Genomic DNA, 15,992 nt, shown 5'->3' on the forward strand with positions numbered 1-15,992 from the left:
TTTAGATGCTTTATGGTACAATTAGAGCTATTTCACATTCCCCATCAAAAAAAATAACTCCCCCCTTTAAATAAAGCCAAATCACAGATGAAGAGCTGCAGGTGTGTCATGCAATGTCTGGACAAGTTGCCACCAAAACAAATATTTGTGGGAGAGTCCTGACTTGGACACCATCAAACCTGGTAGAATCAGTTTTGGATCATGCTGACTACGCTTCTTAGGACATTTCTTTCCTCATCTCCTCCTCCACCACATTACATTTCTCAGCCATAGGCCTGAAAGCAGTTTAGAAAATCAGCCAAGTATCGTTATCCCCATTTCTAAGCAGGGAAACTGAGGCACAGGGAGGGGGTGATCAAACAGGGTGTCAGTGAAAGAACCAGAAGCACAGTCTCCTGGTGCTCAGCCTGGCACCTTATGCACTTCAACACACCACCTCCCAAAAGGGTTTGGGGCAGATGCAGTATCGTGCTCTGCCACAGAACCGCCCTCTCTAAGCGCAGTATAGTTCAGAGGACGTCTGCTGAGCAAAGGGAGGGAAGACATGGGTATATGCAACCTCAGAATCAGCATGAGACATGTCCCTCGAGGCCCAGGACAGGTCCTGCTGCCACTATTCTCCTGCGTATATTGTAGGATGGTGCGACAGCCCTCAGGTCGCATTCCTTGCTTTGGTCAGTAGAGCTGGCAGCCTGTAATGTTATTTAAACATCTGGGGTTTGGGCTTAATTTCCTCGTTTATTTATTGATGGCATTTTTAATGGACAGTTGGGAGGAGGCCACGTCTCTCTTGCAAGAGGCTGCATGGGTCGGACAACGGGCCAAGTCAGTCCCTACACCAGAGCTGCATACTCCCCTCACAGCCCTTGAGCGGAAGATGCTACATACACTACTCCCTGAGTACACCAGGCTGGATGACACATGCCTTATTTTATACAGGCCTAGACAGCAGAGAAGGGGCTATCATTTATCAGGTGTATGTACTGCACCTAGTGCAACGAGGCCCAAGCTGTCTGAGGAATACAAGTGCTTAATAATATAGTGGATTGCATAGGATGATGGATGATAAATAATAATAATACCTAAGCTCTTATATAGCACTTTTCCCCAGTAGAGCTCAAAACATTTGGCATTTCCATGGAGTTTTAAGCTTCGGATCTCTAAGCGCTTTACAAACATTAAGCTTCACAACCCCAGTGAGAGGTAAAAACTCCCCGTTTCATAGATAGCGAAGCTGAGAGAGAGCACGACTCGCACTTGTGAGTGAGTCAGCAACAGAACCTGGAATAAAACCCAGAAGTCCTGACTCCCAATCCCCTGCTCTAACCACTAGCTCATGCTGCTGTACATTGGATCACGTGGAATACCCCTAAAAGACTGATGCAAAGCCAAGAACAAAGCCCTGCTTTCCTGCTGGCTGCTATAGTCCTCTTCAGCCTCGAGGGGGGAAGAAAAGAAAAAAAAAGTCACGTGCTGCCACCAGAATCTCTCTCTGTATCAGCAACAGGCAGCTGAACGCGATCATTTCCCCCGACCGCATATACGAGCAATGCTGATGGATGGGCTTTCCCTGGCAGCATATGACTGGCTGGTTTAAACTCCCATTATTCCTGCAGCCAGTCAGTAACCGACAAGGCTCTCCAGTGCCAATTCTAAGGGCTCTCCATTCTCTGCCCAGCTGTCTGGAGATGCCCTCATTGCAAAGCTAAGCGTGGTTGTAGCACGGTGCTGGGAATCCCACAAGGAGCTTCCCATGAGAGGAATTACCTTGTACGAGCAGGCGAGTGGTGTGCACAGCCTCCCCTTGGATGCTGTAAGCTCGGCAGGTGTACGCGCCTCTGTCTTCCCGACTGACGGACACGACAGTCAGACTCCCATCGCTCACCTGGACCAAGAACAAGGGAGACACATCAGCACACATGAGCACTCATGCTAAAGCCCACTCACAGCATCCACCTCATACCCCCATCCTAGAGCCTCACAACGGTGCGCTAATCCACATGGTCACCCACGCCCCTGCACACACTCACTGTTGGCTGTTCAGAATTCTCTCTTTTGAATTTCCCTGCCTTCAGCAATGCACAGGTGAGGAGAGGTTGCAGGAGGCCAGGACTGAGTAAGGTCTGGGCTAAGGTCCATTGATAGATCAGTATGGAGGGACCAAAGCTATCTGCACGGCAGGCTCCCCTCTCCCTAGGCCATTAGAAGAGCTGATCTCACCATTGCCTTGCACATGTTCAGAGCAGGTTTTCTGACCCCATGGCACTGAGTCCTTCCCATCTGCCAAGCCAACGTCATGCTGTCGCAGCGATGAGTTAGAGGCCTGTGCTGAAGTGGTGCCCCTGGCTGAGGACATCGTCAGCTCGAACGCTTCCGTCGGCCTTTCCATCCGGATACCCGGAAAGCACTTCACAAAGGGGGCCTACTCATTACCCCCGTGGCACTGCTAGGGAAACTGAGGCCCAGTGACTTGCTCAAGGTCACACAGTGATAGAGACTGAACTGGGAACACGGCCTGACTCCCAGCCCCCTTCCCTAACCAGGGGGCCATACCGTCTCCCAGGAAGGCTGGCCTCTCACTCATTCCCAGAAGTGATCTCCTTAAGGCAAGGCTTGGGTGCATTGGCAGGGCAGAACTGAGGAAAAGCCTGCCTAGTCCTGCCCCCATGGATTAACAGGACATCTGTCTCCAGGGCCATCAACGAGGTGCCTTTCACTAGTCCTTAAGGGGCCAAGCTCTCCGCAGGTGTAACTCCACTGACTCCATTGCAGAGAATTTGAACCAACAAGTCCATTACTTTAGCTTACAGCAACTCGAGTCCCTGTGTAGAAGAGTCACAGACTCCTTCCCTGGCAGGGCTGAGACAAAAGACCGAGACATCGTCGTTCGCGGCTGCTGCTTGGCGCTCACCACCACTAACTACGTTCTCCCCGGTTTATGCAGCAGCTTCTTTCCCTGCCTTTCTTCCTCCTCCTCACCTCCCTGTCAGCAGTGGGGGCTGCTCAACCCCTGCAGCGATCCACGTCCATTACCACTGGCAGGTGAGAGATTGCCTAGCGAGGAACTGCCTGCACTCAGCAGGGGAGGAGATGTGTAATGGTCATCCCCTACCATCCCCATTTCACCTTCCCCCCCTCCCTTCTTCCTCTAGGCAGGCACATTAGCAGAAACCTGTCCCACAGGGGCTGTGGTGCAATTGACAGTGTTGTACAGAGCCATTATCAAACCTGCTCAATTTCCCCATCATCTGCTTAGCATGGCTGGGCTCCTGCCTCTGATGGCAGCAAGGGCTGGAGAGGTGGGGGAAGGGCACAGCTCCTCACTCCAGGTACTGGGCAAGCAGCAGATGAAGGATATAGCTTCTGCTATGCAGAAGGATTGGGAGGGAAGGAACCCCAAGGGATCACACCCCCTGCCGCACAGCAAGAGCCTCACCCCACTGCCATCTGCCCCTCCACCCCCCCAACACTCACTCTGCCTCATCCTTCTATTTCAATTAGTAACAAATTATTCCTAATGACTCTCATTAGTGCCTGCGCTGATTCCAATGCTTGATTTGCCAATTACAGCTGTATGGAATCCCTGGCTGAGCTGAGGATCAGAGGCTTCCAAGGACACCCAGAGGATCTCTTAGGGGCTGGGACTGACACTGTTGACCCTGTTCAGTCAGGGGAACCCCAGTGCAGCAATCCTCAAGTGAATGCACCCGCCAGCACTCCCCTCCTCACAACACCCCCCCACACACACACACCCCCATCCCTCCCTAATGGAACCATTTCCAGCACTGGCAATGAGAGTAAGAAAACTCATGCAGAATCCACAGACTATGTGAGCCAGATCTGCTCCCTCTGAACCCAACGGGCTTGGCCCGTGCCTCTCTCCGTGACCGTAACACAGCAACAGTGTCCAGGGCTAGGACAGGCCGAGCAACGCCTCACAGCCTGGGTCTCAGGCAGGGGCCGTGGTGTCCACAGCGGCAGTTCAGGACAGCCCGTCCCTTCCCTTGGGGCAGGCTCGGATGGGACCTGCAGCTCCTGCCAGCAAGGCCTTTGCATCCCTACATGTAGGTAGGGACCACTCCAAGCCCAGGAAGGACAAGTCACCAAGCAGGACCAATGGGTACAGAGAGGGGACGGGATGAAGCAATGTAGTCAAGGCCACGGGGCAGGAATAGTGCCCCCAGCATGGGGCGGATGAGCAGGGGGAGGCAAGCTGAGGACTCTGACTGTTACTCTACGTTTCCAAACACTCTGGATTTCAAACCCACATTTTACAGAGAACTGGAAGACAAAAAGGGGCGGGGAGGAGACGGAGGAAACCTAACAGATGGACGTGTGGAGATGCACAAATAGATGGCTAGATCAAGCATTTGCCTGGTCCCAGCCAGCTCCTCCAGTCCAGATAAAGTAAGGGCGAAGGGTTTGGCTCCCCTCCCTCCCATACCAGGCTGTAATTCCAGGGAGTTACTCCTGATTCACACCAGAGGAAAGCAAGTGAAGAATCAGGAGTTTCTACTGACTGAGGGCTTTCAAAGCCGCTTCTCAGAACCTCCTGTGATCCCATCCTGGGGGAAGGAAACCCGAGCAGCTCCCACAGGCTGCATTCAGGAAGGCACCTCATCAGCAGAGAAAACCTTCTTCTCCGAGAGGCACAGGAAGCTCTCTGGGGGCCTGGCACCTTCGCATGGGTTAAGTGCAGCTGGAAGGAAGATGGAATAGAACAGAGATGGGGGAGGAGGGTAGGAAAAGAAGATTGGAAAAGCAGTTGCCAGTGTGGCAACCAGGCATAGCAGGCTCCGGGCACAACCGCTGCTCCCCAACCTTCATGGCCATGGCAGGCCGGAGGGCGGATGGTCACAGCAAGGGGGCAATCTTGCTTGTTGATGCTCCCTGCAGTTCAGAAACAGGAGAAACTGAATCTCTAAAGGCAGCCAGGAAACAGGCTGAGGAGGGAGGGGGAGTGCTGAGGCAGCAGGAATAGCTCCAGAGAGACCAGCTGCTTCAACGACATCCATACCCTTCCTTAAGAAACCTTGATTGTGCCACCTTTTGTGGTCTTCTGTACACCTAGAGCCCAATCCGACCTTGAGAGCACCTCTCCTGAGAGCAGGGGCAGCTGCTCCCTCGACCCCAGGGGCTATTGTTTGATACTAGCCAGAAATCAGAGAGAGAGAGAGAGAGAGAGAGAGAGAGAGAGAGAGTGTGTGTGTGTGTGAGAGCTTCCTCTGCATCAAGACTGAGACCCTGCAACTCACTACACTGGTGACACGCCAGGCTTGCCCACCACAGGGGTCAGGGTTAAGCATTTACAGCAGCTGACCAGGCTAAACACTTACCTGGTATTTCCCACTGGCACCTAAGAGGTCCCCTTCTCTCAGCCAGGTGACAATTGGTTTGGGGTTCCCGAAAGCCATGCAGGTCAGGGTGATACTGCTGCCCTCCTTTGCTTCTACATACTGGGGGGGCGTTTCCGTGAAGGTGGGGGGAGCTGCAGGGGAGACACGGAGAGTCAATGCTGCATTCAGCAGAAAAAAACACCATCAATCCATCCTGGCTGCGTGCTACACGCAGGGCCGCAGGGGACGTTCTACCTGCATGCACCCTTCCTGCAGCGGCCAACAGCCATGTACCTACCAAACACTTGGAACGAGTCATTCGACTGAAGCGGAAGAGAACAGTCAGTGATACGGTTGCATGCGCTGTCTTTAGTCATTTACCCCAGGTGAAGTAAATTCAGAGCAAAAGCCAAAAGCCAACCGTGAGTCACCTGACCTCATTAAACAACAGCCACCCTTAGCAGGTCCCTAGCTCCCTCCATCACAGGAGATCAGCACAAGTCGCAAACAGCAAGGCCAACACTTAATTTTAAAAATGGCCACCGATTTCAGGGGCCTCTATTTTTAGTTAGGGCTGGTGTTCGAAGGTGCTGAAGACCTGCAGCTCCCTCCTGCTGGATGGACGGGGGGGGGGGGGGTGGGAGGGAGGGAGAACAACCCTTCTGGGCATCACCCCAGGGGTGGGACACTGAACACCCAGAAACTGAGGCCACCCTTGAAAGCGCTGGCCTAACCAATTAACCCTCACAACCCCTCCTGTGAAGTAGACAACTGAGGCACAGCGAGGTAACGCGACCAGCTCCAGGTCCCACAGCCGTGGCTATTGCCAGAGCCCCAGCTCCCTCCTCCCACTCCAGGCGCTTCCCCATTTACAGTTCCAAGTTCCTTTCCCCCCCAATTATGCTTTAACTTGTTATTGTCACAACACATGAAAACACTGCACTGCAGAGAGAGAGAGAGTCTCCTTCCGATTCAAGAGGCTGGCAGAATTACAGCACACCCCTAATTATCAGGCACAGTTAAATTCCACTTTCTAGGGAGACATCTTGGCAATTTAATCTATGCTGAAAAGAAGTATATGTGGTTTCCCCCAAATGATTATTTTTTCCTAAGAAAACTAAGTGAGCTAATGAGCTCCAGAAGCGCTAAAGCCCTCCCTCTAAAAGCAATTCTGCTTATACTGTACGGCTGGGCCTAGAGGATTAAGATGATAATTTCAGTTATTAAACCCTGCATGCTCAGCACTGTATAAAATACAGAGTAACACACGTTCTGTGGGACAGGGCGCATGCAGCCAACGTAAGGGTATGGGGCACTCAGACGGGCTATCTTTGAGGAAAGCTTGAGGGAATAATGGCCAAAGGATCTCTCGGAAACAGACGGCAAAGGAGAGGAATGGGTCCCCTTCCAGGGCTCACCACACTTCACCCCTGAATGGGGAGGGAGAAGGTGCCATGGGAACTAGCCATACCAGGGGAAAAGAAGTATTAGCCCGTGCCATGAGAAAGGGGCAGGTATTCCTGGCAACCAGCCTCCACTCCATGCTGGGCCACCATCGGCACCTGTCACGAGGAAGAGGAAGCAGCTGCTGCGCTGACCCTGTGGCAGGTGCTTTGGGAAGGTACCATCTATGAGCTACTCGCAGTTGAGGCGAAGTACGGGCCCCACTCAGGTGCATCCCCTGCCTGTCCCAGCACATATGGGTACACACAAAAGCCTTCAGGGAAGCACATACCACCTGCCCTGCCCCACACAGGTCTCCACAGACAGGTACACCAGCATCCAAAGACATACTCCCGCCCCAATACATACCACCTGTGTTCCACTCCCTCACCTAGCCCTCCAGTGGGGCATGGGGGCAGGGAGGGGAAGAGTCTCTAAAGCATGGGGGTGCAGAAAGTAAACCCCCTTCCCTCCGCCAAGGCTACAACCACTACCACTGCAGGGCCCCCTACACACAGGGGAAAGGGCACCAGGCTCCACTACCCTACCATTGACACATACACTTTTCAACCTCTGCTCCTCATGGGCCCTTCCAAAGACTCTCCCGATTATTAAGTATTGCGGGCAGGGGAGGAAGGAGACTGTTGTTTTAATTAAAGCTCCATCCTGTTTGGATCATCTGCTTCCCGGTGACTCACTCTGACTTGCTTGAATTAATAACAGAGTCAATCTCAAACCGGCTAGGATCCTGGGTTGCTCCCTAATTAGGCCCAGGACACATCCCTGCCTATCTCCAAAACTCACCCCGCGTCCTGACCCGACCCAAGCAGTCGACCTGCAGATGTGCAGAGGGAGGAGAGCTGCTCCACAAGACACAGGGGTGGGAAGGGAGGAATAACTCGAAGGAAAATGTAAGCTTAAGTATCATCGGATCTTCCTGATCTATCGGGCTGTGGAACAAACTCCTCAAGGGAAGCAGATTGGACAAAGCACTAGAGAATAGATTGGAGGGAGCAATCCTGCATCAGCCCGGGACAGGATAATCTCATCTATGCAGCGTGCCAGTGACTAGCCGAGATCCAAAGGGACCTCCCATCCCTCCTGATGAAAGGGGGGGAACCATTCTCGATGCTCAGTCGTGGGCACTTACACACACACACAGGGCACGTAACCCTGTTCTGGAGGGAGGCATTACTCTTTGCCAAGGTACAATTAAATTAGACTGGGGGCTTAAGGGAGACAGGAAAACTCCAGCCATAGTCTGAACATTCTGGGTTGAGCAAAAGGACCTTACATCCATGCTCTTGGATCTGCACTCAGCCAAGCTAATGCCTTATTTCATTAGTTCTTGAATATGACAAGACAGAATCCCAACCCCCTGGGGCGAGTGAGCCAGCCCACAAGTTAGTTTACTTTTTGCATTTCATTAAATTCAGCCAATTAAACTAGACTGATCGGTTTCACTTCCTGGTTCTCTGACCACAATGCTGCAGTGCACCAGCCACAATGCTGCAGCGTTTAAGCTGTGAACAATGTAGGGATGTGTTCAATGAAACAAATTCTCTTCTCACTGAAAGGCAGGAAAACATGTGTGCAGTTATTTAAAACCCCACAAACTTCAGACTGGGATCTCCACAAAGCTGCCAACATCCCTGTAATCAGATTGCCACTTCCTACCGGCAACTCTCAAGTTCCAATACACCGGGAACGGAAGAGAACAAAGGCAATTAGGTAAAAATATTAGCTTTCAAATGAATGGACACAAATGATGATGTGATTAAGGTGCAGCAGAGGGAGTCCAGGCCCAAGGGATCTATTCCTGATTCTGCCATTGATTTACTTGTATGATCCTGGACAAGTCACACTGCCCAGAATTTTCTAAGAGTGACGTCTGACTTTGGCTGTCTCCATTTTTAGGGGATACCTGAGCACCCACAGTTCTCATTGACTTCAGCTGGAGCGGTCTCACCCTGGCTCCGAAAAATCAAGTGCAAGTCCTAATCTTCTCAAGTTGTGCACCCAAAACTTGAGCCATCAGAAAATCCGAGACCATGTTGGGAAATGCTAACTTTAACTTCTCCTTGCCTCAGTCTCCTGGTCTGTAAAATGGGAAGAAGAATGGTGCCCTTTTCCCCAGGGATCTTGAGAAGCTTAATTAATTACAGCCAAATGCAACCCTCTATTATGCCCATGCAGCCCCATGGATTTCTTTAAGGCATTTGGATGAAAGGTGTTATCTAAGTGCAAAGGGCTTATTAACAAACTAGGGCAAGTTGCACTCTCTCTTACAACTCTCCTCATGCTTTCTCCCTATGTCTAACTTGGGAGACAAGAGCTATTTAAAGAGGCCACTGACTTTCCTGTGCGTCTTTTAGTTGATTGAAGCTACTGCTTTGCCTTTCTCCAGAACCGCCCATTCTAAGGTCTGAAAGCTCTTTACAACCTATCAAGAAATTCAGCCTCGCCTTGGGAGGTAAGGAAATATTATTAGCCCCATTTTACAGCTGGGGAGGTTGAGTCATTTGCTCAGTGTTATGGGGCAAGTCAGTTGCAGAGATGAGAACAGAATCCAGCAGTCCTGACTCCCAGTCCTTTGCGCTAATCATTAAGTCATGATGTCCTGCTTTTACATAGACAGAAACAATCCCAATGTTACTTATTCTAAGATAACAACATATCCTAATGTGACAAATTACTAGTTACTACGTTATTTAGCACTAATAAAAAAAGAAAGGTCATTTCAGAAAATCTGAGTTTCAAAAAAAGAAAGATTTGATTTTCCAATTAATTTACAAAAAATTTTTTATTCTTTTCCCAAAATTTATTTCAAAATGTAATTTATCTTAAAAGCTCCACATAATTAAACCATGTAATTACAAATACAAGTTTGTCCCTCTTGTAAGTAATGTTCTTACTCAAAATAAGTCTGGACTTAGTTTTCCTTCAAGTGATAAAGACATAATTGAGGCACAGTGTCCATCAAAAAGTACATAAGATTGGCCATACTGGGTCAGACCAATGGTCCATCTCGCCCAGCATCCTAGTGGCCAGTGTCAGGTGCTTCAGAGGGAATCAAAACAACAATCATTGAGTGATCCACTCCCTGTCGTCCACTCCCAGCGTCTGGCAGTCAGCAGCTAGGGACACCCAGGGTACGAGGTTGCATCCCTGACATCTTGGTATTAGCCATTGATGAACTTATCAAATTTTTTGGAATCCCGTCTTAGTTTTGGCCTTCACAATATGCCCTGCCAACAAGTGCCACAAGTTGACTGTGCGTTGTCTGAAATTAAAGAGAAGTTATACTACACTTATCATTGCAGCAAGTTGCTGAATACATCTGCTCTCCTTCCCTTGGGTTTTTGTCTAGAAAAGTTTACTTCCATTGGGGAAAAAAAAAACACAACGATGACAGGCTATTCCAGCCCTGGGCTCCCCTCCATGTAGCTTGGCCAATGCACCTCAAGCATTGGCTACAGCAGTCCCCGGCTAGAAGCTATTTATTCTTCCTGAATCGCAGTGAGTAAAGAGAAGGGTTCCACTGGGCCTTGCTCAGGGGCCCTTCGGCTGGAATAGAGCACATTTCTTCCCATTCGAGGAAGTGCACACCCAGTTATTGAATGGGAAGAGCTCACTTGCCATAGGTGTTCACACCTGGGACTTTTAACCAAAGCCAAGAACTTTGCAAGACAAAGGCAAGCATTTTTCCCTACCCATTGCTGCTGGAGATGCCAGCTTCTAGATGAAATGTAGAACTGAAATCCCCACCACATGTGTCCCTTTCAGATCCTTGGGGACGTTGTGTGTAACGGGAGGGGTTAACGCCAGCCCTTGCTAGCTAATAGCACCTTGGCAACCTGCAGTTTCCACTGATCTGAGGCATCTATTTCCTGCCCTTCATATTGTTGCACAGTGCCACGGTGCACTCTTAAACTGCTGCCCTGCTCCAGAGGTAGGAAAAGCAATCCTCACACAGCCGCTGGCCAGCTCACAAAGGTGTTGCAAAGCTTAACTAGTTAACGCGTATAAAGCATTTGCAAGTCTCCGAGGGGAAGCGCTACAGAAGGGCAAAGAGTCACTGAATTGGCAGAGGATACGTAAGCTTGTCATTTGCACCTGCTGGTACGCAGCTATCCTGATTGGCAGCATCCCTAGTCATTATCCCTCTCCTATCACCAGATCGGCTCGTTCCTGTAAATCCTGACCTACACAATTCCCTGTTATTTCAGTCCCAGGCCTCCCACACCCGGCTTGGAATAGACCTTGATCCTGCCCCCACTATTCCAGGATGGGACTCCTCCACACACAGCTCTGCTAGACCTGACCTGCAGCAGCCTGTGGGCAAAAGCTGCCGGCTTGAGATGGGTTTCATTTATATTTGTTACCTAACGCAACCTGAAATCCACACGCAAAGGGGCACAGCAGCAGTCTGTGCTGGTGCATCAGGCTAGAGTACAGTCTGGTGGAGCCATCTCCACTTGCATCATCAGGAAGCACATTTTGTTCTCAAAAATCCTGCTCACAGCATTACCCACGAGTTCAGAGACCACAAAGAGACCGAGATCTTGAAATAGGAACTATAAGAATGAATACGTAACAAGCCAAGGCAAAAAAGGGCCAGATTCTGATCCTCTGACACACGCTGAATTTTACTCCTTCCAAAGTAACATGAAAGCCAATGAGACTACTCACAGAGTAAGTGCTATCCAGCATAAGTACAAGGATCAAAATCTGTCACCCTGCATCCTCCCACTTCTCTTTACCTCTTTCCCCAGGCACCCTTCTGGCTCTGATTAAATACAATAATGAATGGAAGCGCATTCCTTATCAAATTCTTTTCTTTTCAGTCAGATTCTCAGTCTCAATGGTTGGCTTATTATTCCAGTTGAAAGCGTGAAGCCCAAGGGAGGACCTATGCAATATGTATCGTGCGCTCAAACTTGTAGGCTGCCAATGCTGTTCTCTACAAACAAACCAAGCACCCATACACGCCCCAAAGAGAAAGCTTTTCAAACTTGAAATTTAAGTGTAGTCCATTGTCAGGTTCGGAGCAACTTTACAAAAATGGGTCCAGTTAAACAAACAAAAAAATCATCAGTTAAGTTAAATTCAGTTACATGGGTGCAACTCCTGCACGGACACACTTAACTCTCTTTGCAACAGATCAAAGTAAGCTATGCCAATATCAACCAATGTGAACAGCTTTATGTGCACCCACACACAGGTTGGCACAGGGGCAACTCAACGGATTTTAACACAAGTGGTACCACTTGCATGTTGGCAAGGTCCAAGTGCAATCTCCCAGCAGGCAGTTCCTCTCTCCTTCACCTGGACCGACTCCTGGGGCTCAATCTTGCAATATTCCACGAGCAATATTCCCACAGAACCCGACAGGCATACTGCCGGCGGAGTGCTTGCAGGGTCAGGAGCCAGGCATCCAGGGTGGGATTCAGTCTCGTCGAGACATGGCCACCTGCTCATCTGATCAACTTTTTAAAAAGCAATGACAAAAAAATAACTCGCTAGCAGAACGCAGATGACCAGCTCACTGGTCCCCCAGCTGCTCTGTGAGGACAAAGTAAACCCACCCAAGACACATTTCAGGCAGTTTCAGCCAAGGGAACGCTATAAAGAAAGGTGACAAAGGAAGAGAGGGGAGCTGCCATGTACCAGTGTTTCTTACCTTCATTGGTTTTCCTCTTGCTAATACAGAGCATATATATGCTACACTCCTGCTCTCCCATCCCACCCACAGAGCCTCCTGCAATCCCAGTCTGCTCTGCACCTTTCAGATGTACCAAATGCACAGTGAGCCCTGAACCACATTCCTTAGGCTAATGCGGAATCCTGGGTCCTGCTCAGAAGGCTAGACCTGCCCCCAGCTGGGTTATTCCCAGACTTGGCTGATTGGTCCCTGACTGCTCACTATCTAAAATTTCCCTGGATTTACCCTATTCTAGCTGCTGTCTGAGCAGCTGCCTACCTCTGTCCCAGTGCACCTCACCGGCCTTCTACCTCACAATGACCCATGAGAGATGGTCCAGTGAATGGAGCACAAGCCTGGGTTGTTGGAGGCCTGGGTTCAATTCCTGCAGCATCACACACATCCTAGGTAATCCTGGTCAAGTCACTTAGTCTCTCTAGGCCTCCATTCCCCAGCTGTCAAGTGGGAGTGTAGTGCTCCCACTTGACAGCTGGGGATTGTGTCAAGGGGTTGTGAAGATATTGAAGACTGGTTCTCAGATACCACAGTGGTGGGGGCTAGGTAAGCATGATAAATAGACAGTACTACGTGTCCATCTCTCTCCCCGTCGCCTCTCATGAGAAGGAGGGCAGCTCTGGGCCCTTCCCCCTCCCAGAGAGATTCCCAGGCATCACACAACGAGCACGGGACACTCTGAAAAGTGCTGCGAAGGAAACCTGGAGGAACAGCCCTGACACAGAAACTAGAGGAGGGGCAGCAAGACAGACTGGTAACAACCTGTATCGAGCAGATCAGAGATGGGCTAGGCCACAACTTGGATGGGAGCCCTCCAAGGAATAGCTACATGGAAGGACACACGGGAAGTGGAACTGCTGACACTAAGTGGGGCTATTCCCTCGTATTGATGCCAGCACTGCTGGCCACATAGAAGTTAGGTCCTGACCAGCTGTGGTCATTAAAGAGCTCTGGTAAATTTGGGGAACTGAAGGGATGTTAGCATGTGTGTCCCAACAGAATTACATCCTATTACCTCAACACCCACTGCAGTTTTGACGGGGGTATAAAACTGCCTCGCTTCCCAAATAGTTGTTTAAGTATTACTGTTAAACAGCTGCCATGTTCCACTCCAGAGGGGGCTGCATTTCATTGCTGCATATAGGGATTCTTTCACTTTATAGCCTTCATCTATTCCACAGGTGTCTTTGTAAGGCTTCAAGCCCTTTGTTGATTGATTAGAGACCCTCCTGGTATTACTCCTCCATCCCTTCTCTCCCACTATCTCCCCTCCTCCCTCTCATCCACTCCTCTCCCCAACCTGAAATCTCCATCTAGGATATCCCCGGATCCCTGGCGCTGCCGTATTGGCTGCTGCGAGCACGGTCTGAGAAATGGCAGCAGATGGGGCCTCGAGGCCCATTCCTGACAGATGGCTGCTTTCCCCGTAACACAGGATGGGGGAAACCAGAGATGATGGAAGGCCCTCGCTGGCAGTTTCAACAGAGATACAAAGGAGAAGGGAGATGCCTGGGTGAAGGGAAAGGGCTTCATTACTGGACAGCGCAGACCAGACAAGAGGGCAGCTGAGCTCTGGGACTTGGTCTCTTGGGGTTCTGGTCAGTCACATGCTAGCAGCAGGTTTGCCCAGAGAGACGCATGCGGAGGGGAAGCCCCCCCACCTCCTACTCACCATTGACCGTGAGGTGCACCCAGCTGCCGTTGTGGAAGGTGTCGTACTGCTGATCCAGCATAAGCACTTTGCACTCGTACCAGCCCTGGTCCTCGGAGCGAATCTGCTCGATGCGCAGGGACGCCTTGTCATGAAGGCTGGCGCGGCCTGGAAGAGACACAGGGTCAGAGGGACTCAGCTCTCAGCAGGGAAAGGGGGCCCTGAAGCCGCAATGCAGCATCAGCCTCACCCCTCAACCCACCACTTGACACCCAGCCTCTCAAATGGCACTTACAGAGGCTGCGGAGAGTCCATCCTGCTCCCAGCCGAGGCTGGCTCTCCGCCACTGGACATTGAGGCTGGGCTTTTTCAAAAGGGGCCACCGATTTCTCTCTTTTGGGGGGCCCAACACTACACAATGCATCGCAGGCCCAGTTTTCCAGGCAGCGCAAGGCCTGCTGACTTCAAAGACAGCTGCGGACGCTCACCTCCCACAGGGGTCTCAGGTTGGGCACCCAAGAACTGAGGCCCCCGGAATTAGAAGCTGCTTTAGAAAGTTCTCACTTGCCCATACAGTCAGCCAGGATATCCCTGCTGACAATCAGCCCCATGCTAAAGAAGATGGACGCGATGCATACTGCAAATCTGAGATCTATGCCACAGGGACATAGGAAGGGCCAACAGACCATGAGAGAGCAGGAGGTCAGGGCCCCGTGGATTCGGAGCTCATCTGGGACACAGGGCTTCATCTCATGTCTCAGAAAGGAAGACGACCTGCTGCAACGAGGAAGTGTGCCTAGGATTAAGAGCACCTGCTCTGCTGCCAGCAGAGGGGCCCTGCACGGACACACGTCAGATTGGCTCCAGCACCGTGTTGAAGCCAATATGCGTCCTGTAGCCCTTTCACCGGCCACTGCTGCCACAGAATTGCTCCCTCTGAAAGGCAGCCCAGCCCTCCCGCAGGAGGACGCTCCAACATGCTCCCATTCTGGGCTAGCACACATCACTGCATCCAGGGGACAGGCCACGAGACAGGCACCCTTCACCTCTAGGTCAGTCTGTTCCATGTGCGCAGTGACTCAGAGCTACCCCATGCAGCTGTGGGGCAGCCGGCATGCCAGGGGAGCCTCACAACCCAGCTTCCAGTGCTTAAGTGCTCCCACCACAGAAACCACCAGCCCCACTGGCTCTAACCCACCCCCCTGCTGACCAAGGACGGGCTAGAGCACAGAGAGCCAACTCCACTCAAGGTGACGATCCAAAGCAGCCTTGAGGCATGAGCCGAGGAGGCCCGAAGTTGAAAAGTGACTCGCAGCAGAGCCAAGGGCAAACCAGGGGCGACCTGCGGCTGATGCGCAGGGTTGGTGGGGAGGTGGAATAGGGCAGGCCAGGGCACAATCGCAGGCCAGAGTGAGAGGACGAAAACCCCAGCCCCTCATGAGAGAATCATTTTCTTCCTGGCCAGAGAAGCACACAGCAAGCCACCAGCTCGTTTCCCTGCTGGACACCCTCCAGGGACTGCCAGCTCCCCAGCCACACTGCCTGCTGGGAATCAGGGCTCCTGGCCAACTCCCACCTGGGAGTGATGGCACTGCCTGGAAGCGGAGGCAGGGCTGGAGTATTTGAGACTCTCCCTTGCTCCTAGGGTGCACACACACACACACCCACCCCTTATCCCTTCTCCCCTTCCTGGAGAGCACCACAGGGAACTGATGTACCTACCTGCAGGAGGAAGCCACCCCCTTCCCTCTCCCCATCCCCGGTCAATACCTCCTTGGCAGTAACCCCTCTATTGTCTGCCAAGTCCCACGCACAAGCCAACCATACAGCTGTAGGGTGCCTC

The 15,992-nt window shown here is 51.3% G+C and overlaps 1 protein-coding gene across 1 annotated transcript in view; it reads right to left on the reverse strand.

The window, feature by feature from the left end:
• The window catches only part of IGSF9B (immunoglobulin superfamily member 9B), a 68,265-nt gene that overhangs the window by 49,861 nt on the left and 2,412 nt on the right, over positions 1-15,992 (reverse strand). Inside the window, exons 3-5 of the mRNA XM_077839637.1 lie at positions 14,171-14,317; positions 5,337-5,488; positions 1,768-1,885 (exon numbers count right to left, since the gene is read on the reverse strand). Coding sequence (XP_077695763.1) covers positions 1,768-1,885; positions 5,337-5,488; positions 14,171-14,317 — 417 coding nt within the window. The remainder of the gene's footprint in view (positions 1-1,767; positions 1,886-5,336; positions 5,489-14,170; positions 14,318-15,992) is intronic.

Source organism: Eretmochelys imbricata, chromosome 22 (genome assembly GCF_965152235.1).
Source record: "Eretmochelys imbricata isolate rEreImb1 chromosome 22, rEreImb1.hap1, whole genome shotgun sequence".
In the NCBI taxonomy this organism is placed as follows: Eukaryota; Metazoa; Chordata; order Testudines; family Cheloniidae; genus Eretmochelys; species Eretmochelys imbricata.